At 36.7% G+C, this 14,249-nt stretch overlaps 1 protein-coding gene across 1 annotated transcript in view; it reads left to right on the forward strand.

Annotated features, from left to right (window-relative positions):
* The window catches only part of ARFGEF1 (ADP ribosylation factor guanine nucleotide exchange factor 1), a 98,647-nt gene that overhangs the window by 78,727 nt on the left and 5,671 nt on the right, over positions 1 to 14,249 (forward strand). The window contains exons 26-35 of the mRNA XM_042785879.1: positions 103 to 254; positions 402 to 574; positions 1,570 to 1,730; positions 2,435 to 2,565; positions 4,137 to 4,266; positions 5,290 to 5,425; positions 5,513 to 5,651; positions 10,530 to 10,599; positions 12,936 to 13,065; positions 13,910 to 14,049. Of these exons, the coding sequence (XP_042641813.1) occupies positions 103 to 254; positions 402 to 574; positions 1,570 to 1,730; positions 2,435 to 2,565; positions 4,137 to 4,266; positions 5,290 to 5,425; positions 5,513 to 5,651; positions 10,530 to 10,599; positions 12,936 to 13,065; positions 13,910 to 14,049 (1,362 nt within the window). The remainder of the gene's footprint in view (positions 1 to 102; positions 255 to 401; positions 575 to 1,569; positions 1,731 to 2,434; positions 2,566 to 4,136; positions 4,267 to 5,289; positions 5,426 to 5,512; positions 5,652 to 10,529; positions 10,600 to 12,935; positions 13,066 to 13,909; positions 14,050 to 14,249) is intronic.

Genomic DNA, 14,249 nt, shown 5'->3' on the forward strand with positions numbered 1-14,249 from the left:
AGTACTGCTTAGTTCCCCGTTATCAAATGTAAAGGCAACTTGGGCTGAAACCATAAGAATTCCGAAGCAAGCTTACTGTGCATTTCTATTCTACGTTACCAGGTTGGCTGCAATCCCAATGAAGATGTAGCTATTTTTGCAGTGGACTCATTAAGGCAATTATCAATGAAGTTCTTAGAAAAAGGCGAACTTGCTAATTTCCGATTCCAGAAGGACTTCCTAAGACCGTTTGAACATATCATGAAGAGAAACAGGTAATAACATACAATCAACTGAATTACCCGGGATCATAAGCACCAACTTTTGCAATTAATGTTTCAAATTGCCAATCTCCAGCAAAATCAGTTGCTGGAGAATTATGCTATTAGTTTAAACAATTATTGTTTATTATCTTAATTTAGGTCTCCTACCATTCGAGACATGGTTGTACGGTGTATTGCACAAATGGTAAACTCCCAAGCTGCTAACATCCGTTCTGGCTGGAAAAACATTTTTTCAGTATTTCATCTGGCAGCCTCAGATCAGGATGAAAGTATAGTGGAACTTGCATTCCAGACTACAGGACACATTGTCAGTGAGTATTGATGCTGTTCAGACATCGTGAAAGTGTATGTGACTCCAGAGACTGAGAAGCTTTGTTTATCTCTTGGCTCTACAGCCTGCATGGTAAAGCCCACTTCATGCTTTAGAAACAATATTTTACAGTTTTCAACCAACCCTCTGGGAAAAATACTTGAGAAACTAGTTCAATAAGATTGTAGTTATCTGTCTTCCTTTAAGTCATTTTAAAAAAAAAAAAATCTGTTTGTAGCATTCTGTAGTAAAACAAGTCAAACCTTAGATAATTTTAGTTACTGTGTACCTTTTCATTGAAGTGAAGAATTTTGTATTTTTTTTTTTTCTCCCAGGAAAAAGATGGTGTCCTCATTTTACTATTATGTTGTTTGCTTATCTTTCTCCTTGTTTATGAACTGTGCTTGTCTATGGCCCTGTTCAGGAGAAAGTGCTGAGCTAGGTGGCACTACGTTGGTTGATTGGTTTTTTTTTCCCATTCTAATCTAGATTTCAGGTTTAAAGTGACTTAAGAGATCTCTTTATTCTGTCTCAACCTGTACAGATTCCTAAAACGTTTGCAGCATTGATGAAGAATGCTTTTTTCCTCAATAGTTACTATTTAAAAACAAGGCAACAGGACTATAATGCTGAGAGTGGTCCTTTTGTAGATGTAAATCTGTGCTTTATGTAGCCCTCTTAAGCTCTCCTCACACAGGGTAGTGTTAAACAGTAAGCCTATTGCTCTCTTCTTGCTTAGCTGTTAAATTTCCCTCCTTTAGATACTACCTTGATTTATTTTAGACACTTATTTACTGTCAAAATAGAATGTTCTCTGGGTGACTTTTTTTTTGTTGGAGCATTCACTTTTTAGTTTTTATTACTGCCCAAGCATTTGACAGCACCAATCAGTGGACCAGTCTCTCATGACTTCTGTTACAATGAGTTCATCATACTAGAATTGATAGATTTTAAAGCATGACATTTTTTTTTCTTCTGTTCACACTTTTCTCCCAGCAATTGTGTTTGAAAAACACTTCCCAGCAACCATAGATTCTTTCCAGGATGCAGTGAAGTGCTTGTCTGAATTTGCCTGCAATGCAGCATTTCCAGATACCAGTATGGAAGCGATCCGCCTCATTCGCCACTGTGCAAAATATGTATCTGATAGACCTCAGGTATAGTCTGTATTAACTACATTATAAGTGCTTTAATCAACAGTGCTTTTATAAATTAAAAAAATACTCAGGCTGACCTTATTGGCTTCCCTTTGAGTTTCAGAGATTAATGAGAAACGTACTTTATTCAGAAGCAGCAGGAGTATAAAATGCCACAGGCTTTGAAAGTATCAGCCAATTTTTTATTTTTTTTTTTTATCCCACCCTGCCCCCCACACCACCACCACCCATCCCCATCCACCCAGTTCAGCTGGTGGCTAGCTTTGCTGAGAGCTGCTGGAAATCAGCTCTGCTTCCTCCTGAGAAATGTTGTGAAGACTGGATAATGGCATAAGCAAAAATGCTTGATATCCTCCAATGTTGTGGTAGATCCTCACTTTCAGTGCTGTCTCCGTAAAAAGAGAGTAAGAGACTCAGACTGAACTGCAAACAAAAACTGATGCTTGAATGTATCATCCGGGGGGGGTGGACGACACACGGGTTTGTTGTGGGTTTTTTGTTTGTTTGTTTATTTTTCATAATATACTAAGCATTGCTTTGAAAAACACTTCACCTTCTCAGTATTATTGTTTTGATTGCCAGCTCAGCTGAGCTGTCACGGTATAATACAAGTACAGCAGAGATTGTTATTTACAGTCCAAATTGTGTTTTGTTTTGAAGAATCAAACTCTTATGACTGTATAACCCTGTGTTTTCCTCTAAAGGCATTCAAGGAATACACAAGTGATGATATGAATGTAGCTCCTGAAGACAGAGTGTGGGTGCGAGGATGGTTTCCAATTCTGTTTGAGTTGTCCTGTATCATCAATAGATGCAAATTAGATGTAAGAACCAGGTAACAATCAGTATTTGTAATTCAAATTTTAACATACTTACCTTACACTTTTAAAAGAGAAACAAGCATCTTAGTAAGTGTAACTGCTGTAAAATGACTTACATTTTTAATTTAGATGATACCACTGTGGGAGCACTAGACTTTTTAAAAACACTTTTTAAATAGGTGCTGGAATGTAGAAATTAAGTCTGTGGTCTTTACATAGGAAATTTTAATCTTCTGTTATAATCAATTATGAAGTTACGTAGTTGTGATTGCTTTATGTTAAATAGATAAGTATTACATTTCCTTAAATTTTCAAATAGTGGCTCTTCAGGATGAATAGCCATGAAATCACAAAGATAAGAGCTATTTATTTAAATAGTTAATTTGAAAATAAATTAAAGCTTAAGTAAGTTAAAATATAGTGACTGGTTTATTATAGAACTTGTAAACCATTTAAAACAGCTCAGCTCTACTTGCAATCAGATGTGATGGAGGCGGTTTATGCATAGAACACAGTAAAATGTAAAAGTCAATTTTTAACTTTCATAACATGTAACAAGCATTATTTTAATGTGGAAGGTCGACTCTAAATGGTCAATATGCATTAAACCCCCTCCCCCTGCTGTTTTTGGTTTTTTTTTTTTTTTCAATAAGATATTACACTGGATTACTATCCAAATCTATTTTCCCAGTGACAATACTGATCCCCTCTATTCATTAGTAAATATAAATATATGATGTTTGATTCCATGATATATGTACCTGTTACTTATTCCATTTTAGTGATTCCTCGTAGCTGACCTGGTTAAGCCTCACGTCACGTTTCCATTTTTGCTCTGTTTAAAACAAAAGTCAAATGCTCCATGCAATAAGTAGGTTTTGTTTGAGTGGACTCCAACAGCAGAATTCTGTTGGGATCTTTTTCTGTTGTTGTAATTAAAACTCATGACCCCAGTCCTGCATGCCTTCCCGTGTCTTGCCCATCATACTTACTTTGAGGATTTTAAAACTGGTTTTATACCATGATTCATCAGCTGGTTGAAGATTGCAGAAACTGTTGAAAAAAACAAAGCTGTACTCTGATTTCATGTAAAACCTGCTTATTTTCCTTCAACATGGCTTTTCCTTTATAAAGTGTATTCTGTTGTAGTTCTGATGCTAAATGTGAGACATTGTATACAAATCGTTTTAAATTTACACATCTATATATGAGCTGTGCATCTGGACTTCCTTTATGACTAGTGAAGATGAACATTCATTTTTAGATCTCTGTATTTCTTACCTGGAAATACTTGTTCCTTTATTTTTGTAGTCCTTTGTAAGGAAGTTGTTTTCCTATTTTAATTTGAAATTACTATAGTTCTCAAAAGTATTTTCTGGCTATTGCCTGTGACTTCTAAGTGCTTTTTAAACAACCTGATTTTCTACTTAATTTTAGCGTACTAGTGTGACTGATCCCCATCAGATCAACGTATAATGTTCTTAACAGTATGTGAGTTTGTTATTGCTGTTGTACTTGGACATATTTGGTCTAGTGTATATCTTGTTTGTTACTTTTAATGTATGTTGTTCTTTCTTCCTTTCAGGGGCTTAACAGTAATGTTTGAAATAATGAAGACATACGGCCATACTTACGAAAAACACTGGTGGCAAGATTTGTTTCGGATTGTCTTCAGGATATTTGACAACATGAAACTGCCAGAACAGCAGACTGAGGTGAAAAAAGTGGAGGAAGATAATTTACAAGAGATCTATATTTACAGTAGAAAACCTGATTAATAATATGGCTTACCAAGTATAGTAAGGCAAACCTCAAGCATGGTTGACATGGTTCTAGTAGCCTTACTTTGGTTTATTAGCGTTCTGTTGGAGGTATTGTCACTTTTCTCATTTTGTTTAAACCATGTGTGTAAAAGGCCTAGTAGTTTACAAAGCAAACAGTAACAGAATAGCATAAAATGCAACATACCTAGGGTTTGTAAGAACTGCAGCTTTTACACGCCTGGAATCTGAGACACACATCATTTCATAGCAACATGTTCAGTGGAGTGAGGCTTGTAATCAGCAGTGAAGTCACAATTAGAAGTAATAAGGTCTGCTAGTTCAAAACTTTTTGATGACTAGGGAAAAAAACAACCAACCAGCCAAAAAAAAAAAAACAACCCCCAAAACCCAGCACTGTGCTTTTCACTGTACCCTTCTGACCAGCTAAACAAGTTTTGACCTGCCAACCAGATCCAGGTACTGTCCTGACAAGGAAGTGAAATGGGCTTACTGATGTAAATTACATGTAAATTGTTAATATTAGGAGTTTGATCAAAATTGTCAACTGTTTAGGAGGCTCTGTCTCGCTGTTTGTAGGAGGACATGTTTTGCTTTCTAAACTTTTATTCCCTGGAAAATACTTAGAAGAAACACAGAAAACTTAGCATAGTGTTAAACTATTGAGCTGGAGTTAGACACTAAGTTTAATGTCAGACTCAGTATCTCATGATGGTAAGTGCTTGTTCAGTCTGATCTATAATATGGTGTCCAAAAATTGTAGTTTTTTGAACTTGCAAGTTAGCGAGGAAGTTGGGGCTCTAATTTTGGGGGGTTTTGAGATTTAGAAAGAAACAGCATGTCACTATAAAGCAATTCAAATTGAGTAAATACATATATCAATCTCCCTGCAGGGATGTGTATCCTAAAAGTTGCACCTTAAACAAAGTTGTAACTTTTTTTTTTTCCCCCTCCTAGAAAGCTGAATGGATGACAACTACTTGCAACCATGCACTTTATGCAATATGTGATGTTTTCACACAGTATTTAGAAGTACTTAGTGATGTTCTTTTGGATGATATATTTGCACAGCTGTACTGGTGTGTGCAGCAAGGTAGGACTGTACCAAGTTACGTTAAACAGTGTTAAGATCTTACTATGTTGAATGTGAATAAACAAATACACTGTTTGTCTTTTCCAGACAATGAACAACTAGCACGGTCTGGTACAAACTGTTTGGAGAATGTTGTCATCCTAAATGGTGAAAAGTTTACCCTAGAAATCTGGGATAAAACTTGTACTTGCATGCTGGATATTTTCAAAACTACAATCCCTCATGCGTAAGATGACTTTTAATATTTATAGTTTATAAAATAGTTTAGCTAGATGACTTACTGATTCCAAACTGTTAGATTTCTAATAGGTGAGGTGAACAAAAAGCTGTTATGTGTGGACTAAGTAGAAGCAGACTTCCTTGGAACATAATGATAAATTAGATGCTAGATACACTACTTCTATGTTATAAATGATAAACTGTTTAAAAACTGGAAATACCATATGGGAGATAAGCAAAAAGAAAAAAATACAAAACTGTAACTTGATTAAATTTTAAAATCTTGGGTTTTCTGAGAAGTACTATTTGATTTTTTGGTCATTTTGTAATAGAGGAATGCGATAGGGAGACTTTGTAACTTGTAATAATATGTGAAGCATTTTCTACAAAATACTAAAATACTGCAGCAGTCTTACAGATTTAAGTCTCTGTGGTTGATGGTTAACTTCCAACATACATTTCTGTGAATCCTAATATTTTTAAGAAAATTATCTTGCATATTTGGTAACTGTCCCTTCATGTTATAACCCTATGTGAAGTTTCTTGGAACAAGGCTGTACTGTTCTGAGTAGTATGTTACACATCACAGAGCAGAATAACAAGAAATCCCATCCAGCATTATATCAAAGATGGGTTTTTTTTTTCCTCTACCCTACTTGTTTGCAAATATGATAGTCTTAATGTTGAACTGTTGTATCATTACTTGTTCTGTGTCTGTCAACTAGTTCATAGCGTTTGCTTCTGTGTATCACACAGTTCAGGCCTGAAGAAAACTGAAGCAAAAGGGGAAACCTTCTGCACATCAGTCTTTCCTTAGTTTTAGAGTTATATATCAGATAGGTCTCTGTAAGAGAGCTTCATTCATACTTGAAAGATAAGTTAATCCATCTGTCACTGCTCACCTGCTTTTCTGTGTGAGGAGGTATGAATTATTTGCATCCAAAAAGTAATACTGAAATAAAGCTGAAACATCTGGGATCTAACAAGATTTTTTTTTTTTGCATTTTGGTAATTGCCAAACGTAAAATTTGAAGCCAAATCTCTGGATGTAAAAGTTAACTTAGTATATCCCATACTTCCAATGATTTTGAAGTGAATACTCACTAGCAGAACATTTGCTTTGGTTTCCACATATGATCAAATCTTAGGTTTCTGGGTATTTTTATAGTTGCATATCAGAAACCCTTCTAGCGCAGCATTTTGGGTATCTTAATATTTAGGCACATTCCAAATACTCTTGTTGCCTTTAGCTATATCTGATTTGAAATATGTGCATTATTCCTTTTGATTTTTATGGCACTTCTGCTTTTCAAATGGGTTCTTTTTCCTAGGAGGGTATTTGACTCCTTCCATACATTTCCATTCTTTACTTCTCATCTCCTTTTTTAATCTTTCTCAGCCTTCTTTGAGAACTCTATTATATTCTTCATTCTTCCATGTCTGGGAGGTTCACAACTTTTGCAGGGTAAAGTAAATCTTAGTTAGATTTTATACATGAATAATTCCTTGAGCATGTGTAATTGGCCTCCCTTCCCATGGTGAAATTACACCTGCTCTTTTACAAACAGTTGCTGAGTAACACAAAACTGCTCAAAACAGTCTTTACACTTTGGCCATACTTGATTAAAGCTGAAGCTATTTGAATAGGTGAGAAACAATTATAACAATATACAGATATTTGTTCATATTTTTAACTGAGACTTTGAACTCATTTTTTTTCCTTCTCTTTCTGAGCCCTAGGAGGATGCTTCTTTCTCCTTCTGTACAGCTCCTTCTTTTTTTCCTCTCTTTTCATGGGATCTGGTTCTTTATCTGTGACTCCTGATTTGTCTGGAATTTCATATTTATATTTCTTAGTCTGTCTATTAGCCTTATTTTTGGAGTGGAGCTTTTCCTGCCCTTCCAGTCTTAATATTGTTTGGGTTTCTTTTGACAACACAAGCTGGATTTTAATACCCAGCTTGTTGTGGAGGCTGCCCCACTACTTTGAGAACAAGGTAAATGTTCCTTTTACCTTTGTTTTTCCCATGTCTGGAAGTAACACAATAGTTAACACTGAAATGAAGATGGAAGTAAATTGCACAGTGGTATATATGGAAGTTTTATGGACAAGTGCTTTATTGCTAGTTGTCTTGAAAAAGTCAGGTGCTATCAATCTCTGGAGAGTAAAGTGTCTTCTGGCAGAGAGTTTTATTAATCTGATCAGTTAGGATTACATCTTTTTCAGAATTCACATAAAACATCTGCAAGGTATTGTGTAACTTCTTCAATTTAAGAGTTGCACCATTGGCTGCAGGAATTCTTAGTTGCAGCCTCTGCTGATTCTTGGCAAGTTACCCTTTTGCAAACAGAGTTGATCATATTATTTTCTTGTTTGGAAAACTTAATACTAGAATATTTACTCAGCTACCAATTTCAGCAAGGATCACTTACTTCAAAAGCCCAAACTGTACTCCTGCCAAGCTTCCATCAAATCATTGAGGCATTGACAGCTGGAGATACTGAGACTGAATCACAAAGAATGGCTGAGGTTGGAAGGGGCTCTGGTCAAGTATGGCCACCCAGAGCAGTTTCCCCAGAACCATGTCTTGCTTTCGAGTATCTCCAAGAAGGGAAGCTCCACAGCCTCCCTGGGCAACCTGTGCCAGTGCTCAGTCACCCTCACAGGGAAAAAAATGTTTCCTGAAGTTCAGAGGGAACCTCCTGTGTTTCAGTGTGTGCCCGTTACCTCTGGTCCCGTCACGGAGCACCACTGTGAAGAGCCTGGCTCCATCTTTTTTCATTCCCTCCCATCCAGTATTTATATACATTGATGAGATTCCCCTGAGCCTTCTCTTTTCCAGGCTGAATAATCCCAGCTCTCTCAGCCTCTCCTCAGGGGGAGAGATGTTCCAGTCCCTTAATGATCTTTGTGGCCCTTTGCTGGTCTCTCTCCAGTATGTCCATGTCTCTTTCATACTGGGAAGCCCAGGACTGCACACAGTGCTGAGTAGAGGGGCAGGATCACCTCCCTCCACCTGCTGGCAGCGCTCCTAATGCAGCCCAGGGAACCATTTTCTTTCTTTGCAGCAAGGGCACATTACTGACTCATGTCCAACCCGGTGTCCACCAGGACCCCTAGGGCCTTCTCTGCCAAGCTGCTTCCCAGCTGGGTGGCCTCCAGCATGTACTGGCACCTGGGGTTGTCCTTTTCCAGGTGGAGAACTTTGCGCTTTCCCTTGTTGAACGTCATGAGGTTCCTGTCAGCCCATCTCTCCCGCCTGCCAAGGCCCCTCTGCGTGGCAGCACATCCCTCCAGTGTATCAGCCACTCCTTCCAGTTCTGTGTCATCCCGAAACGTGCTGAGGGTCTGCTCTGCCCTGTCATCCAGAGCTTTAATGAAGAAGTTGAACAGAATTGGACCCCATATTGACCCCTGGGGTACACCACTAGTTACTGGCCTCCAACTAGACGTTATGTCCCTGATCACCACTCTCTTGGCTCGGCTATTTAGCCAGTTTTCAGTCCACCTCACTGTTTGCTCATCCAGCCCATGCTGCATTAGCTCATTTTAGTAGTTACTTTGATTCTTCTTTTTATTTAATTTCTGTTCTGTTTATAATTGGTTTTAATTGTAATTTTGTGAAGCTTCATGAGAGCAAGTCTTAGCTCACTGGCACTGAGAAAACCAGGGTGAATGCTGCCTTGTCCTTGGGAAATTCAAGAGGTAGAATCTGTTCCTTCCACAAATTACGATGATCTGGCCTCTACTGGCTCATAATGGCTCATTATTCCAATCCTCCTTTGGCAGATGGAAGTTTAAGACTTTATAGCCCAAAATAAATTACACTGTATTTAACAACCTCTAATCCAGAATAATCTGCAATTTGTGTCCTGGTGGCTTTCAGGGATCAGTTCAGTTCTCTGCTCTACTTTATTTATTGTCTCATTAAATGCCTCAGGATTTTATCTTCTCTTACCTCTGATTTCTCTTTTTAGTTATATGGTCTTTAGTTGCATGGAGATCAGTGATACGTTAATTTAGGATCCTTAACACAAGGGGAAAGATCTCACTTAGGATAGGCAAACACAAATGTCCGTCAAGCATTGCCTCACACAGACTGAGTAGTTTGAGATTTTAACAATGACAGATGACTTTAATCTTCCTTTGTAGGAATAGATTTGATAGAACAAAAGATGATGGGACCCCTTAGATTATTTGATCCCATTTCCCTCAATTCTTGGCAGGCACAGACAGCCTCAGTAAATTACAATTAATGTAGTAATTTTTCTAGTGCTTAAGGTGAAAACCCTCAAGACAGAAACATGCTGTAGGAAAAGAGGGAGGAGATCAGAATTATTGTCATTGACTTGGTACCTCATAATAGCGGTGAATCCTAAGTGGAAGTGTTGAACCCTAGGTGGAAATAGAAGTGCAATGCAGGAACATATCCCAGAGAATGCAGAACATCTCCAGGCTTTCATCCTGATTTGTCCCAGGATAGATTCATTCCTTATTGCAGGTAAAGCTTAAGGCAGTGTGGGAGAATAAGGCCCACTAATGGCAATAGAGCACTGCCTAAAGCCAAATCAAGTATTTGAGAAGTGTTAATCCACCTCCACATAATCCAGTTGTCTGTCCAAGTCAATTGGCAGAAACGAAGTTCAAAACACACAATACTTAAATTTTTCAGTATGTGTGAAAGAATAAAATGTATACTTCAAACTGAAATTTGTTTATTAATTTATGGAAGTTTCTATATCTGACTTTTTTATGTTTGGCTTCCATTAATTTAAATTCAAAACAACACAAAACCCCCACTTTATTGAAGTGGACTTACTAGAATGTAGATTCTGATTTGTATTTCAAACTTACTAAATTTGATACTGGTTTTGTGTTTTCAAGGCTGCTGACTTGGCGACCAGTCAGTGGGGAGTTTGGCTCTGGGTCTCCCTCTGATGCAAAAGAAAAACTGGTAAGCTGCTGAAATAAAATATTTTAAAAGCCTCTAAGAGTTTGGTACATATGTGTTGTGATGTAGAATAAGTGAAAAGTAGACTTAGTTTAAACCCATTTATCAGTTTTGGTTTACCTGATAAAGTTTTATTTCAGATAAAGTGTTACTAATGCTTAAAAATGGCAAGGAGTTAATTGAGAAGAAGTAGGGATTTGTTTGCAACAAAGATGGATTCCAGAAATTGGCTGTAGGTCATTATCTGTGTATGTTTTAGGTAATGTCCTGTGTGTGGTAGAACTCTAGTACTGTATTTAGGGTTTGAGTTGTTTTCTGGTTTGGGGTGTGGGTTTTGTTTCATTTTGCTCAATGTTCCCTTTGATACATTGACATAATGAGAAAATGCTAGAGGTGGAAAGACTGCCAGTATAGGTCAACTTTTTGTTTTCTTCAAATTTTCTCTGGTAATAAGAACTTAAACATCTGTGTTTAAAATAGAAAATATATATGGCCATCAGTTTTCTTAGCACTGACTGAATAAACTGATGTAAAATTTGGATTTGCCTACAAGTGGCAGCACTCTAGCTGTTTTACTACTGAGGAGAATTAGTTTAGCTTTTGGACATTCTCACAAAATTGCTGCATGAAGTTCTCCGTAGATTAATGAAGCATTTGATAAAACTTTTTCGAGGATATGGTCCCAAATGAGTTCTACTAAGAGAGACCGACTCCCTCCATTTATCTTTATGGAGTGTTAACATAATTTACTCACAACAGAATGTAAGTGTTTGTGATGGCCAGTTCTCATTATACAGGTATTTTACATCCATGTGACTGAATGAGCTTGCTGTATCTTGACTCATTTGCAGTGTTTGATGTATAAAATGTTTGATCTAAATGGTGGTGACATTTTTGATCCATTTATGTAAAATATAATAGCATGAAAAAATGGCAAATATAATAAATACCTTAGTCATGAATAAATTGAAAGATCTTTTCGAAATAGTTTAACGTGACAGTTTTCAAAAATCTTTTTTGTTTTCAGTGTAAAAAGTCACATTACAACTTCAAAATTAACAGAACTTGTATAATAAATAGTGTTAAAAGAGATATATTTTGGTTCCTTTCTTTTGGTAAGAGAATTTTTTCAGGTTTTAGGTATTTCCATCTAATTTTTCTTCAGGTAGTTCAAATATAATGAAGTGTTCTACTATCTGTAAACACAGTATCTATTAAAAGTATATTTATACTTAATACAGATTAGAACCTTGGTTATTATACTAGTATGAGGAGTTGATCTGTTCTTTATAGGAACTGCATGTGTAGATTTAAATCTTGCTAACAACACAGTGCATGGAATTAATGTGTAGTCGCCAGTGTCACTTATGGAACAAATGCCAGTAGAAAGACTGGGTTATTGCAAGGGACAGTAATCACTATATATAACTGCTTTGCAGTTAATGATAACGTACTTTGTTATTAATTACATTTCTCTCTTTCAATGAACGCTTTCTGAAATGAAAACAATAGGTATTACCTTTGATTTTAAAACTTTACATTCAACTGATCAAGAAGGGAAGATATTTATTTGAAAATAAAACAAAAACCCAACAATTCATCTTCCAAAGTCATTGACAACAGCTCACAAGATAATGCCATACGACATGGAGAATCAGAACACATTGCAGAAGTCTGCTGGAGCAGCTTTCTGGCTAAAGGGTTTTAAATCAGAGCATTTTCTTGATAGACATATATTTTCCTCCTTCATCATTTTACTGTGGTAAATTCCTGTAGCACCTGCAAACATGTTAGTAGGAGCTTATAGTTCAGAACATTCAAGGGAGTAATGGCAAGTAAAGATTAAAGTTTGATGATACCTCATATTGTTTGGACTTGTCATTTAAGAGCTGTGTGTTCACATTTGCACTCCTTATAGAAGGAATACAAATTCTCACAGAAGCTGTTAGCGGTTTTTATTGTCTATCAAGGCAGATACTGCATTTCCCAGTATCAGAACCTTGCAGAAAATCTCATACACTTAATCTGGTGAAAGTCAAACTAACTGTTGGTTGACATACTAAATGCTTGGATGGCCTACAAAAAACCTCTGTGCAAAACACTAGTCACTGCCTTTGCTGTGTGTTTAAGTATCTGTTGCTTGTTAAATTTTCAATTTTTTCTTAGTAGGTCATCTAATACATCTTTCTTGAAAGCTAATATCAAACATATCTAAAGTGAATGAAAAAGTGCAGTGTTGTAACAGCAAATGTCTCAAGCAGTGAAGAGCACACTTTTGAGGATTAGCTCAGAGTTTTCTGTAAGTTAATTAGTTTGGGGTTTTTTTGCTTTCTTTTCAGGATACAATCTCACAGAAGTCAGTAGATATCCATGATTCTATTCAGCCTAGATCTTCAGATGGACGTCCATATCAACCCAGCACAGGGTCCACAGTAGCTGAAGAAATGAGTAAAACCAGACCAACATCAAGTGCGTGTTTTGTAGTTATTTGGCATTTTATATCTGTTAAGAGGAGTGTTTAGCAGATGTTTGATATCGTTAGTTAAAGCCCCAGCTATAACTTTAGAAACGTGAAGAAAATTATATTGGTTGAAATTTTGTCTTTATGTAGTAAGACAGAATTTTGTTGGACTCGTGTGGGTCCACATTTTTGACCTGTGCTTTAAAAATCTAGAGTTCAGCTGCTAACTTGCAGGCTTTTTACCCAAAGCAAAATATAAAAATAATACTCTTCTTACAATGCTATGTAAAGGAGTGATTTTTTTTCTTAAGAGTAAAGTTCTTTCTGTACAGAATGCAACAGAAGCAATAGCTGAAATAAAAAAAGTGTAGTTAGACTGATTTGAAGAGAATATATCAAACCCTCAAGATATGTGTGCAGAATAATGTGTTGGTGCTTTAAATGCTTGTGTCTGGTGCTATGAGTACTCGCCAGGAGTACAAACCAGTGTCAGTGATACTGGTGCCATCCTGAGCCTCCTCTGCCTGTGGACAGTGTCAGCCTCTGATTCTTGCCATTGCACTGATGCTAACAATAAAGTCACTAATTTTGGTGATTTTTAGGTAATACTGAATATTTGTTCAGTATACAGCAGGCAACTTACGTTAGCAAATAGTTTTTTAAAACCTGCCAATTGTTAACATGATCAGTCCCGGTTTTAGAAGAGTAATTCAGGTGGGTGGGTTCCAGGTGTGGTTTAGGAATGTGCTTGAATTCAAACTGTTCCTCAGCTTACCCCAAAATACCTCAAAAATTAAAAAAGTATTGCAGTTCTTTAGTTAACAAGCAATTTTATTTTTCTTTCCTTTAAAGAATTTCCAGAACAGAAGTTATTTGCTGCTCTTTTGATCAAATGCGTTGTACAACTGGAACTCATTCAGACTATCGACAATATTGTGTTCTTCCCAGCAACCAGCAAAAAAGAGGATGCAGAGAATCTTGCAGCCGCCCAAGTAAGTAGAACTGATAGGTATCTCATTCTAACAGCTTTTTCTCTCCTGGGTAAAGTTTCATAAACTCCCGTGACATCTTCTAATTTACAATTTTTAGAAGGACTTGAGAACTTCCAGCAGACTGTTGAGATCTTTTACATCTTGCATTAAATTGTATTTGCTGTCCAGGGCAGCACACTGTAGAGATCAAAACATGGATT

This window comes from Tyto alba, unplaced genomic scaffold, assembly GCF_018691265.1.
Source record: "Tyto alba isolate M040663 unplaced genomic scaffold, T.alba_DEE_v4.0 Super-Scaffold_9, whole genome shotgun sequence".
NCBI lineage: Eukaryota > Metazoa > Chordata > Aves > Strigiformes > Tytonidae > Tyto > Tyto alba.